The sequence below is a fragment of the Microcebus murinus genome, chromosome 9 (genome assembly GCF_040939455.1).
Source record: "Microcebus murinus isolate Inina chromosome 9, M.murinus_Inina_mat1.0, whole genome shotgun sequence".
NCBI classification, from domain to species: Eukaryota; Metazoa; Chordata; class Mammalia; order Primates; family Cheirogaleidae; genus Microcebus; species Microcebus murinus.
In genome coordinates, this window is record NC_134112.1 from 34,983,518 (window position 1) to 35,002,736 (window position 19,219).

A 19,219-nucleotide genomic window follows, 5' to 3' on the forward strand; every position below is an offset into this window, starting at 1 on the left:
GTTCACTTTCCATACTAACTCTACGAGTCCAGCATTCCCAATAATCACTCACAGATACAATCTGACTCTCTGGCGTCTTAACATGTGGTGTCCCTGGTAACCACAGGAGGCAAGAAAGAATTTGAAGTTCAGGCACTGACCTTTAAATATTTTCACCTGGCAATGACCCATGTCACTTCCGTTTAGTGAAATGGTGCAGCTTAGGTTCAAGAAGGCTGAACTGAAATGATGAAAGGCAAGGACACATAGATCATTGGTAAATGTCTCTGCCCCTTTGCCCAGTAATTCCAAATTTTGATACCCACTCAGAGAAGACTTTGACATTATTAATATTCCATGGATCCCAATTAATGAGACCTAAATAATATTTCAAATTTAATTGCTTTTTAGGTCCCTTTCTTGGACTTTATTTGGATGACAAATGATTTGCTCCAGTAGTGCTCCCAGTGTCCTCCTTGTATAGATTCTGAATTGCCCTAGGAGAATGTAGCCAACTGCTGGTTAACAGTTGCTAATCTTTACAAAAACATTCCTGAAAGGAAAATGCAAACATCTTTATGGACAGTGCAGTTATGATTGGCACTCTTAGGGCTAGAGTCTCATTTCCTCTTTCACTGTATGTACCTCCTCCAGGGATCCCATTGGAACCAAAGAAATATCAACAGGGTGTGGACAAATGAATACATGTCTTAGGAGAGCAAGTTGTTTTATCCAATTTCTTAAATCATCTGCTTTTCTTCTGATAATTTGTACATGTCAGCTTTGGTAGGTTATTTCTGGGTAGTAGAAACATACAGAGGAACACTTTTATGTGGTTTTATTTATTGGCAGTTTATATTTTATTAAATATTATGACTAGTACCAAGTTATGGAGCACAACATTTTCCTTTTCTTGAACTTCACATACAAAATTCCTTCTGTAAGGTACATTTTGCATGCTAGAAAGCAGGATCCAAAATCGACATCATCAGACATCTGTTTTATTTTTATATATATTTTTAACAGGGAACAGGAAAAAAATGATGTGTGTGTGTGTGCGTGTATGGGGGAGGACACATTAATGTTGTTATATGGAGATAGTGAACTGCAGGAAATGCAACCATATTTATATAATACATAAAGTAAATAAGAAAATGGGGTTTATTTCCAATCTGTAGAAATGATAAGATGCAGTACTGTGCTCTCAGCCAAGAGCAAAGTCACGGTTCTGTACTTGCTAGTCTGGGCATGGTTTATGGTTATCTGTTACCACTTGGTCATAAAACCAGAGATTTCACTTTTGTTTAAAAATAATTTCATTTCTGAAGATGTTTTGTAAATCTGATTTGGAAATTTTGAAGTTATTTTGGCTTTTTTTTTCCTTCTAACTGGCTTGACATGTTTGAGAAAAAATTACATGCAAAATTTTATACACGCACACACACACATACACACACACTATTTCAACAGTTTTTTAAGATCTTTAAAAAAATTTTTTTTTTAGTTAGCATTTGCTGTATAACAAACCACTCCAAATCTTAGTGGCTTCAAACAATAACCAATGTTTTATTTGCTCACAATTTTATAGGTGAGAGATTTGGACTGAGCTTAGTTGGACAGTTCTACTGTTGGCCTTACGTAGATCCCTCATGGAGCTGCAGTCAACTGGTGGGTTGGCTAAGAGCTGGTTGGGCCTCAGCTTGGGCAGCTAGTTGCTGCTACATGTGCTGTCATCTTCTTGTAGGCTAACCTGGTATTCCTTAAGTGGTAGTAGAAAGGTTCCCAAGAGCATTGAGAGAGAAAAGTCCAGTGTGCAAGGGTTTTTCAAGTCTCTTACGCCATATATACTAATGTCCCATTGTCCAAAGCAAGTCTTATGACCAAGCTTAGTGTCAATGTAGGAGGAGACAACCTCATTAGAAGTCATTCCTGAAATAATCTAAGCACAGCATCACAGGGGAATAAAATAACAACAACAACAACAAGAACTTTCAGTGATCATTAGGTTATCAAAGAATTGAAAATTTGATACTGTGCACAAGATTATTTTTATTCCATAAATCTCTATTTGCAGTTTTGCAAGTTAATATAAAAGGAGATGTATGTGTGTGTAACTTAAATTTCCAATCAAAACTAAATCTTTAGAGGGCCACTATGGGTTAGTCAGAAAAGATTGAATTGTTATGAAAAAAATCTGAATAAAAGTCCAAGATTTGCCAATGGGAATTGTATATTCTTAGGAAAATAGCAATATCCCCAAGGCATATAATGGATAAAACTACCTGCTCTTTCTTATACTCAGATTTATATGTCATAATGGATATGAAAAAATTTTTAGCATAAACCATAAAATGCAACTATCACCCAGAAGGGAAAAATCTTTGCTATGCAAGGCATGCTGAATTAATTATTTTGTAACACAAATATTTGTTGAGCTACATGCTGGAAATAAAATCAAATCTTGTCAAAACAGGCTAGACAAGTAACTGCTAGAACTCACAGAAGAGGTAAAAATTGAACAAGTATTAACAATTGTGATGACTGTTGAATGTCATAAGACAGGGATGACAGGGTTGTATGGGAGAATGTTTTTCGTTATGCTAAGCATTAATTTTAATCTAACAATTTGCACATATATAATATCTTAAATTAAGTATCTTGAATTAAGCATCTGCACACAAAGAATTAGGAATCAAATACTTAAGTATCTTAAATTTTTATTTTCTGAGCAGAATTTTATTGTGCTGAATTTATCAGAAAAAATGTTATATATACTCCCAATCATCAATTTTGCTATTCTTGAAGGTCATAAGGCATACTCCTTCAAAATTCCAGTGCAGTATTTTCAATTTTATTTCTAGAGTTTGGGCTTTTAAAGTTATTGACAGAGAGTTAAATTCTTCATAGTTTTTACTCCATTTGTCTTTAAATTGGAATATATCTTTTCTTAGTCCACTGGGGCTGCTATAATAAACACCATAAACTGGGTAGCTTATGAACAACAGAAATAGATTTCTTACAGTCTTGGAAGATGGCAAGTCCAAGATGAAGGCACTGGCACATAGACTTCCATCTTCTTACTCTACCCTCACATGGTTGAAGAAGTTAGCTAGCTCTGTAGGGTCTCTTTTGTCAAGGCACTACTCCCAATAATAAGAGATCTTACCTTATGATCTTATCACTTTTCAAAAGCTCCACTTCTTAATACCATCCCGTTGAGCAGTGATCCCAAACCCTTTTGGCACTAGGAATTAGTTTCATGGAAGACAATTTTTCCATTAACGGTGTATGTGTGTTGGGGGGGAGGCAGAGCTCAGGCGGTGATGGTCACCCTGTTTTCCTAACAGGCCACCAATAGGTACCATGCTGTGGCGTGGGGGTTGGGGACCACAGCCCCTAAGGGTAGGATTTTAACATAGGAATTTTGAAGGGACCCAAATATTTAACCCATAGCACAGCTATTCATTCCATTCCCTTAATTTTGCATTAACGTAATAAATGCTTATCTATGTAATCTATATCTTGACCCTACATATTTTAAAATAACACCTTTTTTTTAGAATTTTTACATGTAAAATATTCTAATTATAGATATGCACTCTTTTCATTTCCATTCTTCAACACTTATCTTTTCCATACTTTAAAATAGCATGAGATTCTAGGAAAATAATGTAAATATATACGCCACAGAATGTTATATCTAACTTCATATTGTTCTATGTTTTCTTTAGATTTAACAGAATTCACTAAATCTTAAATATTTTTTCTTAACTTTGCCAAAGCCTTTTGAGATTCAGATGCAGAGATAGAACTCATACATATATCATGTAAAGAAAAAAAACAACAAATATTAAATCATATAGGTCTATAGCAGAATTGTTTTAGAAAAATGACATTATCCTAAATAAAATTTATTTTATAATTAACTAGTCTTAGACTTGCATTCAGCTGGGCATTTTACATGTTCACCTATAAAATATGTATGCCTACAACTGATTTGTTATTTGTAGCTACCCCAATCTTATTTATATCACTGATCATAATGCCTAACACAAATTTTATGATGGGCTACATATATTTCCTTATAAAGATTTGCAATAATGATTAGTTTTCCTTTCAGAAAAGCATAAGTTATGTTAAATCCTTAAATAACTCTCAGTACTTAAATTTTCAAATTCCTACCTGAAGAATGGTCTATAATTCTCTCTGAAATTCATCTGGTCAAAGACGAGGAAGAAAGAAAGAGGCTCATTCTGCAAAGTAATTCCATGTTAGCACATAATTACTAAAAAAAATTATTTTATGTTAAATAAAAATGGAGACCCTAGGAAAAAGTTGAACTTCAGATATTTTAATTATATAATGCTGTTTTGAGGAACAGTTATAGATCATTCCAGTAATCTTCCAGTTTCTCACTTTAAGCTTCCAGTTTGCAACACGTTCTCATATATCTTTCAAAATTAGCAGCTAATCATCTTCAATCAGCAGGGTCACCTTTTTAAGAATATTTTGAAGAGCCAGTCAGTCTTAAGACCCTCTTGTCCTAAGGTATTTTTAAGTTGGACAAGCTTTTGCTGGCTTTTTCTTCCATTCAGATAAACTTGGAGAAAGCTCCCACCAGATTTTTAATATCCCTCAGTTGGAAGGTGACAGAAAGCAGCTGCATGACAGTATAAAAGGATTGGTAAAATGGACATTTTTATAGAGTTAAGGCTGCCAAATATAGAAAGAATGGGAGATCCTTTCACTTCACAAAATCTTTTTCACAGAGCTAATCAAAGTTGCAAAGCTGCAGACTTGTAAACTAACTAAGATTACCGGAATAAACAGACTCAATTCATGACACCTCTGCCAAGATAAATGGAAAATCCCACCTAGTTGGATCATATGCCATTAGTGGAAATGAGAGGGATTATGTTTTGTTTGTTATTCATAAATCATTGCATGGCCCAATGCCAAGTATTTTTCAAAGTAGCCATCAATTCTTTGGATGACTATTAAGGATAATTTTTTGTGTGCCAAATAAAGAGGTTTTTTTTTTTTCTTCTTATGCTCGACATTTTTACACAATCTTTCTGCTTCACAGGTTTACTTCTATACATTTATGTGAACACACTTAGTTATTTAGCTAATAACTTATGTCTCCATGACCAAACATATTGTCTGTTCAAGTTAATCCAAGACTGCCTGTGTAGCTAGTGATCTTGAAATATTTCTTCACTTCTTTAGAGCAGTATTTCCCAGTCACCTAGAGTAATAGTAAGATCTCTGATTTGCTTAACTTATGGTGTGCCAGCTATTTTGAAAGATTAAACATGATTTGACTCCAACCAGAAACATAGAGGTAGCATAAGATGGAGGAATTGATGGTGGTAATGTTAATAGTAGGGGATCTTAGTTTGAATTGAAAAGAGATATTTCTGAAAATGCTGTTTTTTAATAAAGCAATACATATTGGCAATGTGTGGTGAGCTCTAAATGTTAGACTCAAAACTACCTTAGGTTCCAATAATTTAAAAAAGATCAATGATAAAGCAAGATCCATGCAGAGGAGATTAATGTTTTAATTCTCTCTTAAATTAATTTTCAGAAATATTATCTATGGAAAGTAAAAGACTGAGATATAAGCAACTGATTGATCCCTAACCATTTATAAAATGTAAATGTTCGAATTTTAAATAATGTAAAAGAAAGAAACCTCCAAAAAATAAGTCCCTACCTTTATTGAACTGGCCTGGAGAACATATAATGTATTTCTTTTAAAATGTTGTTATCTCTCTCTTTCTTTATACAGATAGATAAATAGACGTATAGGTAAAGACAAAGAGATATATAGATGCATCTCTATTTATATACACACATACATATCTCTGTGTGTGTGTGTATATATACATATATGTCTGGATGTGTGTGTACATATACAAGAAAAATGAGCCTTTACTTTAGAAATGTTATTGAAATTTGCTCTACTTATTCCTACTGCAAACATTCATCAGATTGTTATAATAAAAGAAAAAGGATAATGCTTCTCATTAGTCTAAGAATTTGCTATATTTTATTTCCCATTTTTTCAATAAGGCACCAAATATATTAATATATATTTAATCAAAAAATCAGCAATAACATTTTGAAACATACTATACATTGTCTCACAGGATTCTCACCTAAAGTGTATTGCTAAAGAAAGAAAATTCTGTGAAAGACCACTCCATGTACTCCTTTCTACACTTCCTTGAATATATGTAATTTTTTCATGTAATTTAAAGGAATTCTAAAACTGAGAAGCATTTGGAAATTTTGAGAAGTGAGTGCTAGTTTTGTATTGACATCAATTTTAGCAAATTTTCTATGGTCTATATATGTATATAGAATAGTATATGCATATATTCTATGATATCTATAATATAATAAACCTATGCCTATGAGAACTAACAATTTCTAGACACTACAGCTATAAAGGACTTTGTACCAATTGGTCTTCATATTCCTATGACTCCTCATGACAAAACTCAGAGATGTATTAAATTTAGAATAGACTTTGAACTTCAAATCCCTTTATCACTTTTAATTTTTTTATGATTGATATATATTTTTTAATTTCTGAAATTTTTCCAGTTATTGAAATTAGTGACTATTTTTTGTAGATCAGTGTATATCCATACAATAGTAATAGTTGTCTTTTTAAGTACTTATAATAATATTGGATCCAAGAGAAAAGTCTCTAAATCTAATAAATGGAATGACCAAGGTACTGAAGGCTTACAAAAAATCTGATAAGGAACTTAAGCAAGAAACAATCAGAATACTAGTTTAATATTAATAAACAATCAAACCAATCAGAATATTAATTTAATTAGATTGAATCATAGTAAATTTTCAATATATTACTGTTCTTTACTTACCAAAATGGGAACAACTAAATATTTATATATGTTAGGTTTTACTTAGTGTTTAGAGAATTTGAGTAGAAGCTCTTAGTCAAAATAGTATATATTGATGATAATATGTTCCTAATTATTATTAAACATCAGCCCAGATAGTAGGCAAAATGTCGAGAACAAAGGCCATCATTCTAATTGGTCTCAGTAGTTTGTACCAGATAGGTACCAAGTAGTGGCTCAAAATGTATAAATTTCATGTCTTCAAGTATTGCTATTCAGGAATTTTATAAGGAAATAAAAGAGAAAAGTGCCTAATTTAGTTCTGATGTTTTTACTAAATTTGCAGAAGTCATTTACTCATGATGTAATTTAGGTAAACAATATTTCACTTAAAATAACTAAATGTGTACTTTTTTTTTTATCTTGTATTACAAATAAAATTAGAAGTAGTAGATTTTCACTGTTAATTAATGTTAATGAAATAGACCATTTGAGTGGAATTTCATCAGATATGACAGAAAAATGGATAATTATTAGCATTTACTTCTACTATGACATTTCTAAAAGGCCAAATTAGAAGGAATCAGTCCGCTAACAACTATGCTCATCACATGACTAGTTACTTCGGGTTCAGTTTTGGAAATAAAAATGAGGCGCATAAGGTTGGCTTGTAATCGTGTTCATAGGATTAAAATTTGTTATGGGGAATTTCATTTGTTTTCCCCCAAAAGAGTTAATTCTTGTTTAATATGTTATTTGTCCATGGCTGACAATAGCTAATGTGTATTTAAAATCATATGAAATAGTAATTTTCATGATTAAATTAATGAGCCTGATTCATCAGTCTTAAAAAAATGCAAGCTTCAGAATTAAAAATTAGAGAGGTAGAAAAATGATTCCCTGATCACAAACATTGTGTTAAAATAGAAGATAAAGGGGAAAGTCAACCCTGTAAACAGAAATTCAGTCCTTAATCATGAAACATGTCCCCACTCCTCACACCCTCCAACTCACACACAAGCACCTCCCAACAAACCAATACAGTGCTGTAAAACAGCAGAGTAAATTAATGGCTCCAATAAGCTTTTTGGAAATGGCTGAAGAATTCCTTTTTGTTAATCAGATATAAACTATCTATCCAGGCAGAGAGAGAACAGAATCTTTCTTTTTCCCGTTTTTTATCCTTAACTTAAACCATTCTTTGTTCTAATTCTTCAATTCAACTACTGACTTTGCCACTGTATTACTTGGGTGAGTCTTGGTAGGGCCTATTCACATTGGGTTTCCTAGATCAACTTCCAAGACTAAATTTAATCACTTAGGGATATGATTAAATCTGAAAATTGTATTTGTACAACTATTCTTTGCATGTTTTCACATCTTAAATATGTGAATAAATATTTGTTAGACAGTGTCTACAGTATTTCATGTGCCCAGATAAAAATGGAAACAGTTGGAATATTAAATCTACAGATTCCAGATGTTTAGAGACATCTGGCCATGTCACTGAAATTTCCAGTTTTCATCCAGATGTTTGGTGTTATAGTTGTTTGTTTCTTTAGAAGACAGATATTTATGGTATTATATAAATACAGGCTCTGTCATTATATAGATTCAACTTTCTAACCTATTTGTCTCTAGGCATTTTAGGAAATTGTGTGAAAATACAGATCATATTTCATTTGTGTTCTTTCGCGACTATCGTGAAACCTAAAAAGACAAGTATTGTGAACAGCCTTATGCAAGAAAGGCTGTAAAGTAAATGACTAAATAAGTTAAATAAAGACTTGAACGGGATATTTATCAAACAGCATGATTATTTTGATTTGGCTTTACAGTATTTTGGCTTTACAGTATTTGGCTTTACAGTATGATTCTCCTTTACAGTATTTTTATCAAAGGTTATTAAAAGTTTTTATTAAAGGTTTATTAAATGTTAGTTCTTTTAATTTTATTTTATTAACAAAATATTATTATTATATAATTCAAAGTTCATAATACAAATACATCTAATCCACAATCACAGAAAAATTGTCTTAGCTGCTTTCTTCAGTAAAAAGAGTCAAGATGGAAATAAATATTTTTCTATTTATTTAAAAGTATCTTGATCATCCAGACAATATAAATACTAAATACTCTGTTGACTACGGGGAAAAAAGTGAGACTTTTTCATATGCAGAAGATGTTCTGAAGAGTAACATTTATAACTGAGCGTTATAAACATGAAATACTGCTACAACAGGCTATTATATATTTTATTTTTATTATGATGAGTTTATTAAAAAGATTAGCTGCATGCAGAGATATTAAAAGTATTTAAGGCTTATTTCATATTACTTTGATTTCATGAATAAGAGCATTTTTCATTATTCGGATTCTTGTGATAAAGGATTTAATTTTATCTGAGTTGTTAACCATACTGCATAACACAACACAGTTTATATGGAGTCTTAGCTTCAGTACAAGTTTGGAAAAAGAAAAAAAAAAAAACTACCCTCTTCATTTATCCAGTACTTTTCAAAAAAGTAAATCAGAAAATATAGTTGACTTGAAGCCAAAATAAAATAATAAAAGTTCAAATTTATTTATCATGCTCAAAGATAGGGCATATTTGTTTTGATTGCATGCAAAATATGTGATGATCCAATTTCCTGGAACCTAGGGTTCTACCCTAGGTTACTAGGATAAAAAATTCAGAATATACACAGGACACAGGCAACAGCAAGCGCATGAGATTCCCAGAGGGAAAGAAATCATTTGCTGTGGTAACTGCGTGGGGCATAGCAGCATGGGGCACTGAGAGTAGGGGGAGAGTTAGTTCTATGCCATGTCATGGGCCACTGGCAGAGTCTCTTAATAGAGGATTATCAAAGACAGCAATGAGAACACCAAACAATGTAAGGATATTCTGTAAAATAAGAAGCTAACTCTTAACACATCTCAGTATATGCTGAAAGCCTCATAGACAGCCAGTATATCTGTATCTGCTATTTACAAGTATTTTTTATTTACACGTCTCCCTTTTCTTGTCTGTGAATGCCTTACGGACAGGGACTATGTTTTAATAGTTTGTGCATTCTTCACTCCAATCCCTCCCGTCTTTGATCTAACGCAATACCAGTGATTTACTGGACATTCAGAAATATTTTTAAATGTATGAATGAATGAATAAATAAATAATCTTAGTCACCAAGCAAATGTGAAATTATTTACACTCTACAAAGTTTATAAATGCATCTTATTATATGCAACATGCTTGTAGATCTTACTGAAAATAATTAGAATACTTTAAAAAATAAAGTGTCAGGCATTGGGAATAATATTTAACTATCTTAAAAACAAAAACAGAAAGAAAAGTTTTTTTTTTTTCCCCATTCCATCCAATGAAGCTGGTTTGTTGAAGTGATATTAAATTAAATTTAAAAAGTTTCATTTTTTAATAAATTGACTGCAGTGTTATTATTGTAATGACAATATTAACTTATAATCTGGAGTTACTTTTGTAGATTTCAGAATTTTTTGCTAATACTGTGATAATAAAAACATGTTTTTCTCCAAAAACCTTCCTGCATGTATTCCAGTTCACCCCAGTATTTTATAACATATTCAAAAATACATCTGGACATATTGACTTTTGGAGTTCTGTGTTCTTCTCATTTTTATATGTTCATTATGCGTTTGTTGCTGTTTTTGTCTCATCATTAACATATGTAATCTAACATTTAAAGAAAATAATATGTAAGTCATTATAATCACTATATATCATAAAATGCTTTCACACATACATATATGCATTTATGTGCATATATACTTATGTGTGTATATATCTATTTATATGTATGCGTATATAGCTACTATTGACAGCCACGAAGTTTATCAGTCTGTTTTAAAAATTTAAATAGTGAAATTTCATGTGGTAGACATAGAAAACAATACAAAATAGGCTATAGTATTTCTAAAATGAATACCATATTCTTATATTTTTCTCATTTAAAATTGCCCATAACAGCTTTTATACTGATATTATAGAATTACTGTATTCCTTCTCCTAGAAAAAGGAAATAAGCATGGATTTTAAGAAATCTATTTATCTTATTTTTCCACCAAGATTACTTTGACTGAATGTTTCAGCTCTTGGTGACAATGATGATGATGATGACGACTTATGTGTTTCTTCCATCTGGAATTGTCCATGGAGAAAATATCCCTATAGGGAATGTTGAAAGGCTCATTATTCCAATATTACAAATATGAAAATTGAGGCAGAGAAAAGTATAATTTTCTCAAATTCATGCAAAAACTCAGAAGTGAAGCCAAAAGTAGAACTCACCTCATGTGGAATAGATCTAATGCAACATGCAATGTCAAGCTTGAAAAGGTAATTAAACTGAGTAGTATAATTAACCTAAATTATAGTACAGGAAAATAGTGTCATATTTACAAACCTAATTATATCAAGTAGGAGAATTACCTGAATGATAGTAATCATATGGATGCAGTTCACATACTTTATTTGCTTTACCTTTTTATTCTGAATGCTTTAAAAATGAGAGTTTAAAATATAACAGGAACCAAAAAGAAAAGAAAATAAAAAAAACCCAGAATCTGGAACCAAACACTTCCCTCCCTAACCCCAGGTTTAAATCCCAGCACACTTTTCCAACTGTGTAATCTTTGGTAAGTTACTTAACCTTTGTCTCAACTTTCTCCTCTATAAAATAGGAATAATATTACCAATATCTGGAAAAATTGTTAGTATTAGAAATAATACATAAATAGCATCTACAGTATAGCTGCCTATTCCTGAGGAAGTATGTAATGAAAGGCAACTACGGATCCTCATTTAGGTTAGTAAATAGTAATGATACATGAATACCCACCAACTTTAGTTTCCAATCAATCTTTTTTTAAAAACTAAATTTTCTTATTTTTTATTGTCAAATGAGTTAATATATGTTTGAGTAATATATGATACACAAATTTAATTATGGCCCAAAAGTGAGGAGGCCAGTGAAAACACAGAGGTGAAAGATGCCTCATTTTAAACAATTCACTGGGAAAGCATCTGAGGAAACTATATGAGTTTTGATGAAGCATTGTGATTTGAAGTCCACTGCTATAAACATGTCTTTGGAAACTAAATATATTTCTCTTCTCTTTCTTATTAGCACTGAATATTTACAGAAATTGAGATTGTTTCTATAACAATCTGAAAATGAAAATAGAGAATATTCAAAATACTCCTGATGTAGAAGAATACACAGAACTATCCCTAGCAGATATAAAGCCTTATTATAAAATTATAATTATTAAGATAATGTAGTTTGGGCATAGGTATAGAAAAATTGATAAAAGAACAGAACAGAGTACAGCAATAAATCTATGCGTATATGGAAACATGATTTATGACAGGGTGGAAATAGTGATCACTGAAAAAAGAGTGAACTATTTAATAAATGGGCTTGGGACAACTTGTTATCCATATGAAATAAAGTAAATATAGGTCTTTTCTTTACACTATATACTAAAATCAATATTTCATGGATTAACCACTTCGGTTTGAAAGGCAAACTTTAAAACTCTTAGAGGACACAGGAGAATATCTTAGTGGCCTCAACAGAGAAAAGATTTCTTAAAGACACAGAAGCACTAGCCATAAAGGAAACAATTGATAAATTTGAATGTATTAATATCAAGAGTTTCTGATCACTAGAAAATACTCTAAGAAAAGGAAAAAGAAACAGCATAAATTAAATGAAGACAGTAGCAGTCATATGACTACAAAGTATTAAGTTAGCATTCAGAACATATTTTAAAAGTCTATAAAGAAAAAGTTTAAACTAAAAAAGAACTTATTGCAATCCAGACATGTAGATGCATTTCTCTCTCTCTCTCTCTCTCTCTCTCTCTCTCACACACACACACACACACACACACAAAGAAATACAAATGAGCTGTAACATGCTTTACTTCATTTGCAACCAGGAAATGCAAAATAGGAACTCCGTGGAATATTTATAGGAACATTTGTAGTCATTATATCGGAAAAAAATTGGTAACTTTAAATGTTGGCAAAGATGTGGATAGATTACAATTCTTACACACTGGAGTGGGTACGGGAGTTAAACTGATATAACTTTGGCGAACAATTCTTCTGTATTAGTAAGTTAAGATGAACATTGCATACCCTATGACCCACTGATGCAACTCCTGGTCATATACCCAGAGAAGTTCTGTCACATGTTTATCAGAACACAAATGCAAGAATGTTTATAGCAACATTATATATAAAAGAAAGTAATTCAAGTGTCCATGACAGTAAAATGGAAAAATAGTGCTATCTTCACACAATTTGGATTACTATACAATAATAAAAATGAATAAATACAGCTTCTTGAATCAACATGGATAGGGCAAAAAGCCTACAGTTTAAAAACATTGCGTTTTGATAAGCCCAACAAACAAATGAAATTAAAGTTTATACTTTTAGAGTCACATATTATGAAAAAAGCTATTATTTGTTTAATTTTTTTAAAAGAAAAAGCTTGGGGTGGTGCACAAAATTCAATCTTGTGGTCATTCTGGGTGGGGTAGACAGAGAAATACAATGTAAAAGAAACCATTAGCTTACAAGAATATATAATAATGAAAAACACAATGTGAAAGGAATAGATTTCCTCCTAAACATGATGTAATGATGTCGGTATTATTCTGGTTCTGATAATGAATGGACTTTTATTGCATGTTTGTTATTTTTTTGTTTTATAACCTATATATATGTTAAATGCATTAGGCAAATTAAATTAAGCTTTGAAAAAGAAAACATTTCTACAAAGCTGATGTGAATGACATAGTATATAATCTCAATATTAGCATTTAACAAATGTTGAGAATTTTTTGATCATGGTCATACTTTTAGGGTTTTATCAGATCACATATTTGCAAAGTAAAATAAAAGAACTGAAGGCAGAAAGTAAAAAGAGTAGTTCAAAAGAAGATAGACTTGGTCTGAAGTGGAATGGTCCAATAAAGATTTGTGAAAGTAGCAATGGTTTATAATGGCACAGAATGGCCTTTCAGATACAGCTTCATCAGTTGCTCCCTGAGCATGTTTTAAATTGGCTCAGGAATTGACAGCTAGATATAAAGTCAAAGAAGAACACAGAGCAGGGGAACTTTGACCAGGACAGATATTATTGCGGGGGAGAGTATTTGAGGCAGGCCCCCGAGAAGATTAGCTACTTATCCCCATGGAGCCAAGTCCCTAAGATAGGAGTCGCCACAGAGGATAAGGAAATTGATAGGCAACAGAGAGAAATAAAATAATACACAGATACTAAGGTATAGTTTATAGTTTTATATATATAAAAAGATCAGATATAATACAGTGGGCAGTACCTAGGAGACTGGGGTATCTCCATAAACGCCAGCAATATGGTTAGAGTCATACAGGTTTTTATAATTACAGACATCAATTACCAGTTGTCAGGGTAACATATTTGCATATCAGGGAATGCAGTTGCTAGGGGATACAGATAGTGGGTTAAGGTCAAAGGTCCTCTCAAGGGGCTTCTAATCTATCTAGGTGAACAAACAGGTACAAAATCTTTCAGGGGCTAACTTCTAAGTTCTAAGAGGTAATTGTCAATTAACAAAGGTAAAACAAAAGAGGTATGGTGACTCTATATATCTTTGTTTAGTTATGGTGGACTTAAAGGTAGATAGACAGGAGAAAGCAGGAATCCCATCTCTCATAAACAGGTTGTTTATAACCACCGGACTCTTCTCTGGGCAAAGTGCACTCATTGTCTCTGTCTCCCATCCTGTGGGCCATATTTGCCTTGTCTTGTCTTTCAAGACACAGGGAAGCTCACAGATTTTGAGATACCGGGAAGCCTTCCTGGAAAACATCCCTACTGGAGATTTGAGAGCTCTCCCTGTTTCTGTATTTAATATAGCAATATTGGGTATACAATAAAATAATGATCTTCTGAGCCACATCTCATTCATTCCTCAATCATATTTTCTCAATATATTATGTCAGGTCCAGTTTATAGAAACTCTTTATAGAGGCAAATACCTTCGAGCAATCTTAAATGACAGAGTTTTTTCTTGTCTATTTCTATTTTTTATATCATATTGTATAAAATATGACTATAGCACTTTATATGACAACTCTGAAAGTTTTAAAATTATTGTCATGAACATGCAACCTGATTAAATTCAGCATTGATTTATTTTTATATTTACTCCTTCATGGTGTGTTTGTGTACCCCTTCATGAAACTATTTTTCATTGATGACAAAAATGAGGGGAAAAGATGTCATTTTAACTTTTGTTTTGTTTTGTTTCCTTTTTTTTTTTTTTTTTTGTTAAAGGTGAAAGTCTGGTTCCAAAACAGGCGAATGAAGTGGAAGAGGGTAAAGGGAGGACAGCAAGGAGCTGCAGCGCGAGAAAAGGAACTAGTGAATGTGAAAAAAGGAACACTTCTCCCATCGGAGCTTTCGGGAATTGGTGCAGCCACCCTCCAGCAAACAGGGGACTCTCTAGCAAACGAAGACAGTCACGACAGTGACCACAGCTCAGAGCATGCGCACTTATGATATACACAGAGATGACCAGCTCCATTCTCAGGAAAGAAATGTGATGGCAAGCCTTACCCAAACATCGTTTACACAGAGAGATGACTATGGCAGTGATTTTTAATGTTATTGAATTCAGGCATCTCGAGTCTGGTTTTCATGATTAATAGAGGGTTTACACTAAGTGCCACTTATTAAAGATGCTTCCACAGTGAAGATGGAGAAGGTGAACTTGCTCTGAATATTCCAGATGTGTTTGGTCCCGCGTATGGCAGTGAGCAGGTATGTGTTTGCTTTTGCTTGCACTGAAAGCTAAATTGCTATCAAGAGCAAACTATGAAACACTTTTATTCAAGATGCCTCCAGAGTGAAGATGCTGAAGATGAACTTGCTTCGAACATTCCAGATGTACGAGGTTATGTGTATGACAGTGGGCAGGTATTTGCGTTTGCTTGCACTGAAAATTAAATTGCTATCAAGAATAAACCATGAAACATATTATCCTGAACAGCCACAGTGCCTGAAATCACTCAAGTGGATAAAAAGTGTATTTTAACTCTGTATATATATTACCCTTAAGTCATTTTCCTGTCTTCACTAATTTTAGCAATGCATTCATATTAGCTGATGAAAATAGGCATTTGTGATGACAACCAGGACCAGCTTCTTGTGTTTTTTATACATTTTGTCATCCCTGAGACAATCAGTGTGTGCTAACTTGTGTTCAAGTAGAGAAAAATACAGTAGAGTCTGATAGGACATATTCTTGTACCACAGACAAAACAAATCTTATGTTGCATTTACTATCAACTGCTGCTAAGACATTATTATAAAACTTACCTAGCTCCTCAATTCTTCTTATCTTATAGCTTGAAAAAAATTAGGATCATAGGCAAATCAGTTACCTTGCAGAAAGAGCTTTGTATAACAGACATTGTCTGATTTTATTTCTATAAAATGTTAGCTGTATGGATATGATCTAATTAACAAGGAAAAGGTTTCTTCCTAATTGGCAATGGTGTTAAAAAAAGGTGCAAAGCAAAATGATTCCTCAAGTTGATAGAAAACAAAATTCTGAATTAAATGCAGTAAAAACACATTATTTTTTCATATGTGATGTATTCATGCAGAAAAACAATTTTTGTATTTTGTAAAAAAAATGTTTAATAAATGATCCTTTGTAAATAATCTTGGTCTCTCTACTGTAATTTCCTTAATTTTTATAGATTTTAATATAAAAACTTAACAAAGAAATCTATCTGCTCTTGTGTAAATCCAGATGATCATAATTAACGAATCATTACAGTCTTTGAATTTCTTAATTTTTTTACTATAGGAGAAAAAGTTCCTCTGCTAATCAAAGAGCATCTAAGAATGGGTACATAGTAAGGTATTTCTCTAATTGGAAGAATACATCAAATGATTTCTATATGTGCTTTAAAACCAAAAATAAAATAGGAGAAAAAGTAATATCATTCACCACAATAAGGTAAATAAAATAGTCATACATTTAAAAAGTTGTGTATAGTATATGTGAGTTAATCTAATAGTTTTTTTAAAGTGAATCTCTGATATGAAATATAAGCTAAACAAGCTAATCAGAATTTTCAGTTCTAATGAACATTACTGACAGAAGAAGTTGAAGATTATATTAAGTTAATATATTGTGCATCCTGCATAATTGTACATGCCTTGGATGCCTGAGTCCTTTTTATAACTTTGTCATATCATTTTTCATTTGTTTCATATTTTAACCAGAAATTCTTGGAAACATTGGCAGTCTCCCCTCCCTGCCAATTAATTAGAAATAGAAATAAAGGAAAATAATTGGTAAAGATTTACATAAACCTCATTAGTTAATTGATTTCATTTACTTTAGTATGATTAGACTGACAAATGACATATTCACTTTATTATAATTTAGCATGAGCTATGTAGAGCATATTCAAGAAATAAAGTAAATAATTATATTATTTGTATCACATTTCCCTTTGTAAAATAAATTTGGTCTTAGTGGTTAGCAATATTTCTAACTTAACTTTGAGGATAGACCATTCAGATTGAAGTCGTCCAGGCATGGAACAGACTTTTCTATCAATCGCTTTAATGAATGCAAAGTCAATTTGTACTGATGACATCCACTTGGGTGGACTGGCTTTCTCATTGCAGAACAGGATTTAAATTCAAAACATCTTGACAAATTGGAGAAGTGGGAAGATATAAATCAAATTGAGTTCAATAGGGACAAAGTGGAGGATAATTCATCTGGGCAGGAAAATAATTTCCAGAAATAAGAGAAAAGGACCACTTAAGAGTAGCTAAAAAGAGAGCTAATGGTTGAAGACAAATAGGAAGATATAAGAATTCCAATGTATTAGTATAGATGCATTAAGAAAGAATGACTCTAAATAGATACGACGTTTAGGAAATGTGAGGCAGTTGTATTATGGGGCCATGCCTTTATTAGAGAATTGTGAGCTATCCTAAAATGAAACTTGACTCTAGAGAACAGAAAATGGTAGGAAAGGCCACGTGGCTGATCAAAAGGGGGCATCATTTCATTTATGATATATTAAAATGATCCACCATGTAAGATGCCAGACACATGAGCACATTGTCAACACATTGACAAGTAAACAAGCAGGCTGGAGCAGTTTTAATTAGAAGAATTTGCTATCTTTTTGGAGTATTTTGGTATTCTTCTGTCCTCAAAGTGGTACATAGATTAATTATATAATACCTCAATATCCTTTTAGAATTAAAATTCTGTGAGGTGAATTAAAATATTCTCATGTATTATCTGGGTTTAATTTACTCCAGAGGTGCCAAATCTAAAAGTACTCTACTTTTTATTCTAGACTGAAATCCTGGCATGCCATGGCATCTTATTACATAATGTGCTTTTTGTGTAACTCTATCTCAGATCCTGTAGCTTTTGGAAATTCAGGATAGCATAAAATCACCTTTCTCTGAAAATAGTACCGAATCAGGGTTAGGGTGACTTTTCTTTCAGCAGGATTCAGAGGGATGAACACTGCAAAGTTTTTCCAAGGGCTGATCTACATATTTTTAACTTATTATTAACTTGACTCCAATTATCTCTTAATTCCCATATTTACTTACTGCTGTCAATCTGCATTTTTTCCTTCGGAGCCTATGCATAAGACCTGAGTTTGCTATTTTGTTTCTTAAAATGCACTAATTACATTTAAAATAACCACAACCACAGTTTTAAGACTTTGCTGAATGCCATTCCAAGAAATAAATGTGGGAATGACTTGTGAATTTCAATAAAGTCTTTTCTTTGGCTAGTAGGATAAGATTATAGGGCAGATAGAAAAAACAAAGCAAATTACAAAAAGAGATATTTCACATTTTCAATACTGCCAGTTTTCTAGAACTTTATAAAACTTACTAGCATATTTATGATGGCAAATGCTAATTTTCTTCATAACAGTAGTTTAGAGGAACTATAAAGCTAAAACAAAATCAGTAACAAGATAGTAGACTATCATAAGTTAGTAACTAGAAAAGTTTACAGATAATATTTTAAATTTTAATTTCTAAATACACAGGCTGGTAAGTTTTAAGAATAAGCCATTTATATCATTTTCTATTTTACAATAAAATGTTGTTAAAATAATTCAGTTAATATCTGTGGTAAGTGGTATTTACATTACAATGTAATGTTTAAAATATCAAACACAAATACTTAACTGGCATAGTTATCCTTTGAACCATTTGAAGAATAATTGTATCTTTTTGTTAGCTCCGTTT

The 19,219-nt window shown here is 32.1% G+C and overlaps 1 protein-coding gene across 1 annotated transcript in view; it reads left to right on the forward strand.

Moving 5' to 3' along the window:
* Positions 1-16,630, forward strand: part of MEOX2 (mesenchyme homeobox 2) — a 65,038-nt gene extending 48,408 nt beyond the window's left edge. Inside the window, exon 3 of the mRNA XM_012741973.2 lies at positions 15,239-16,630. Coding sequence (XP_012597427.1) covers positions 15,239-15,463 — 225 coding nt within the window. The 3' untranslated portion in view covers positions 15,464-16,630. The remainder of the gene's footprint in view (positions 1-15,238) is intronic.
* Positions 16,631-19,219: the final 2,589 nt, after the last annotated feature.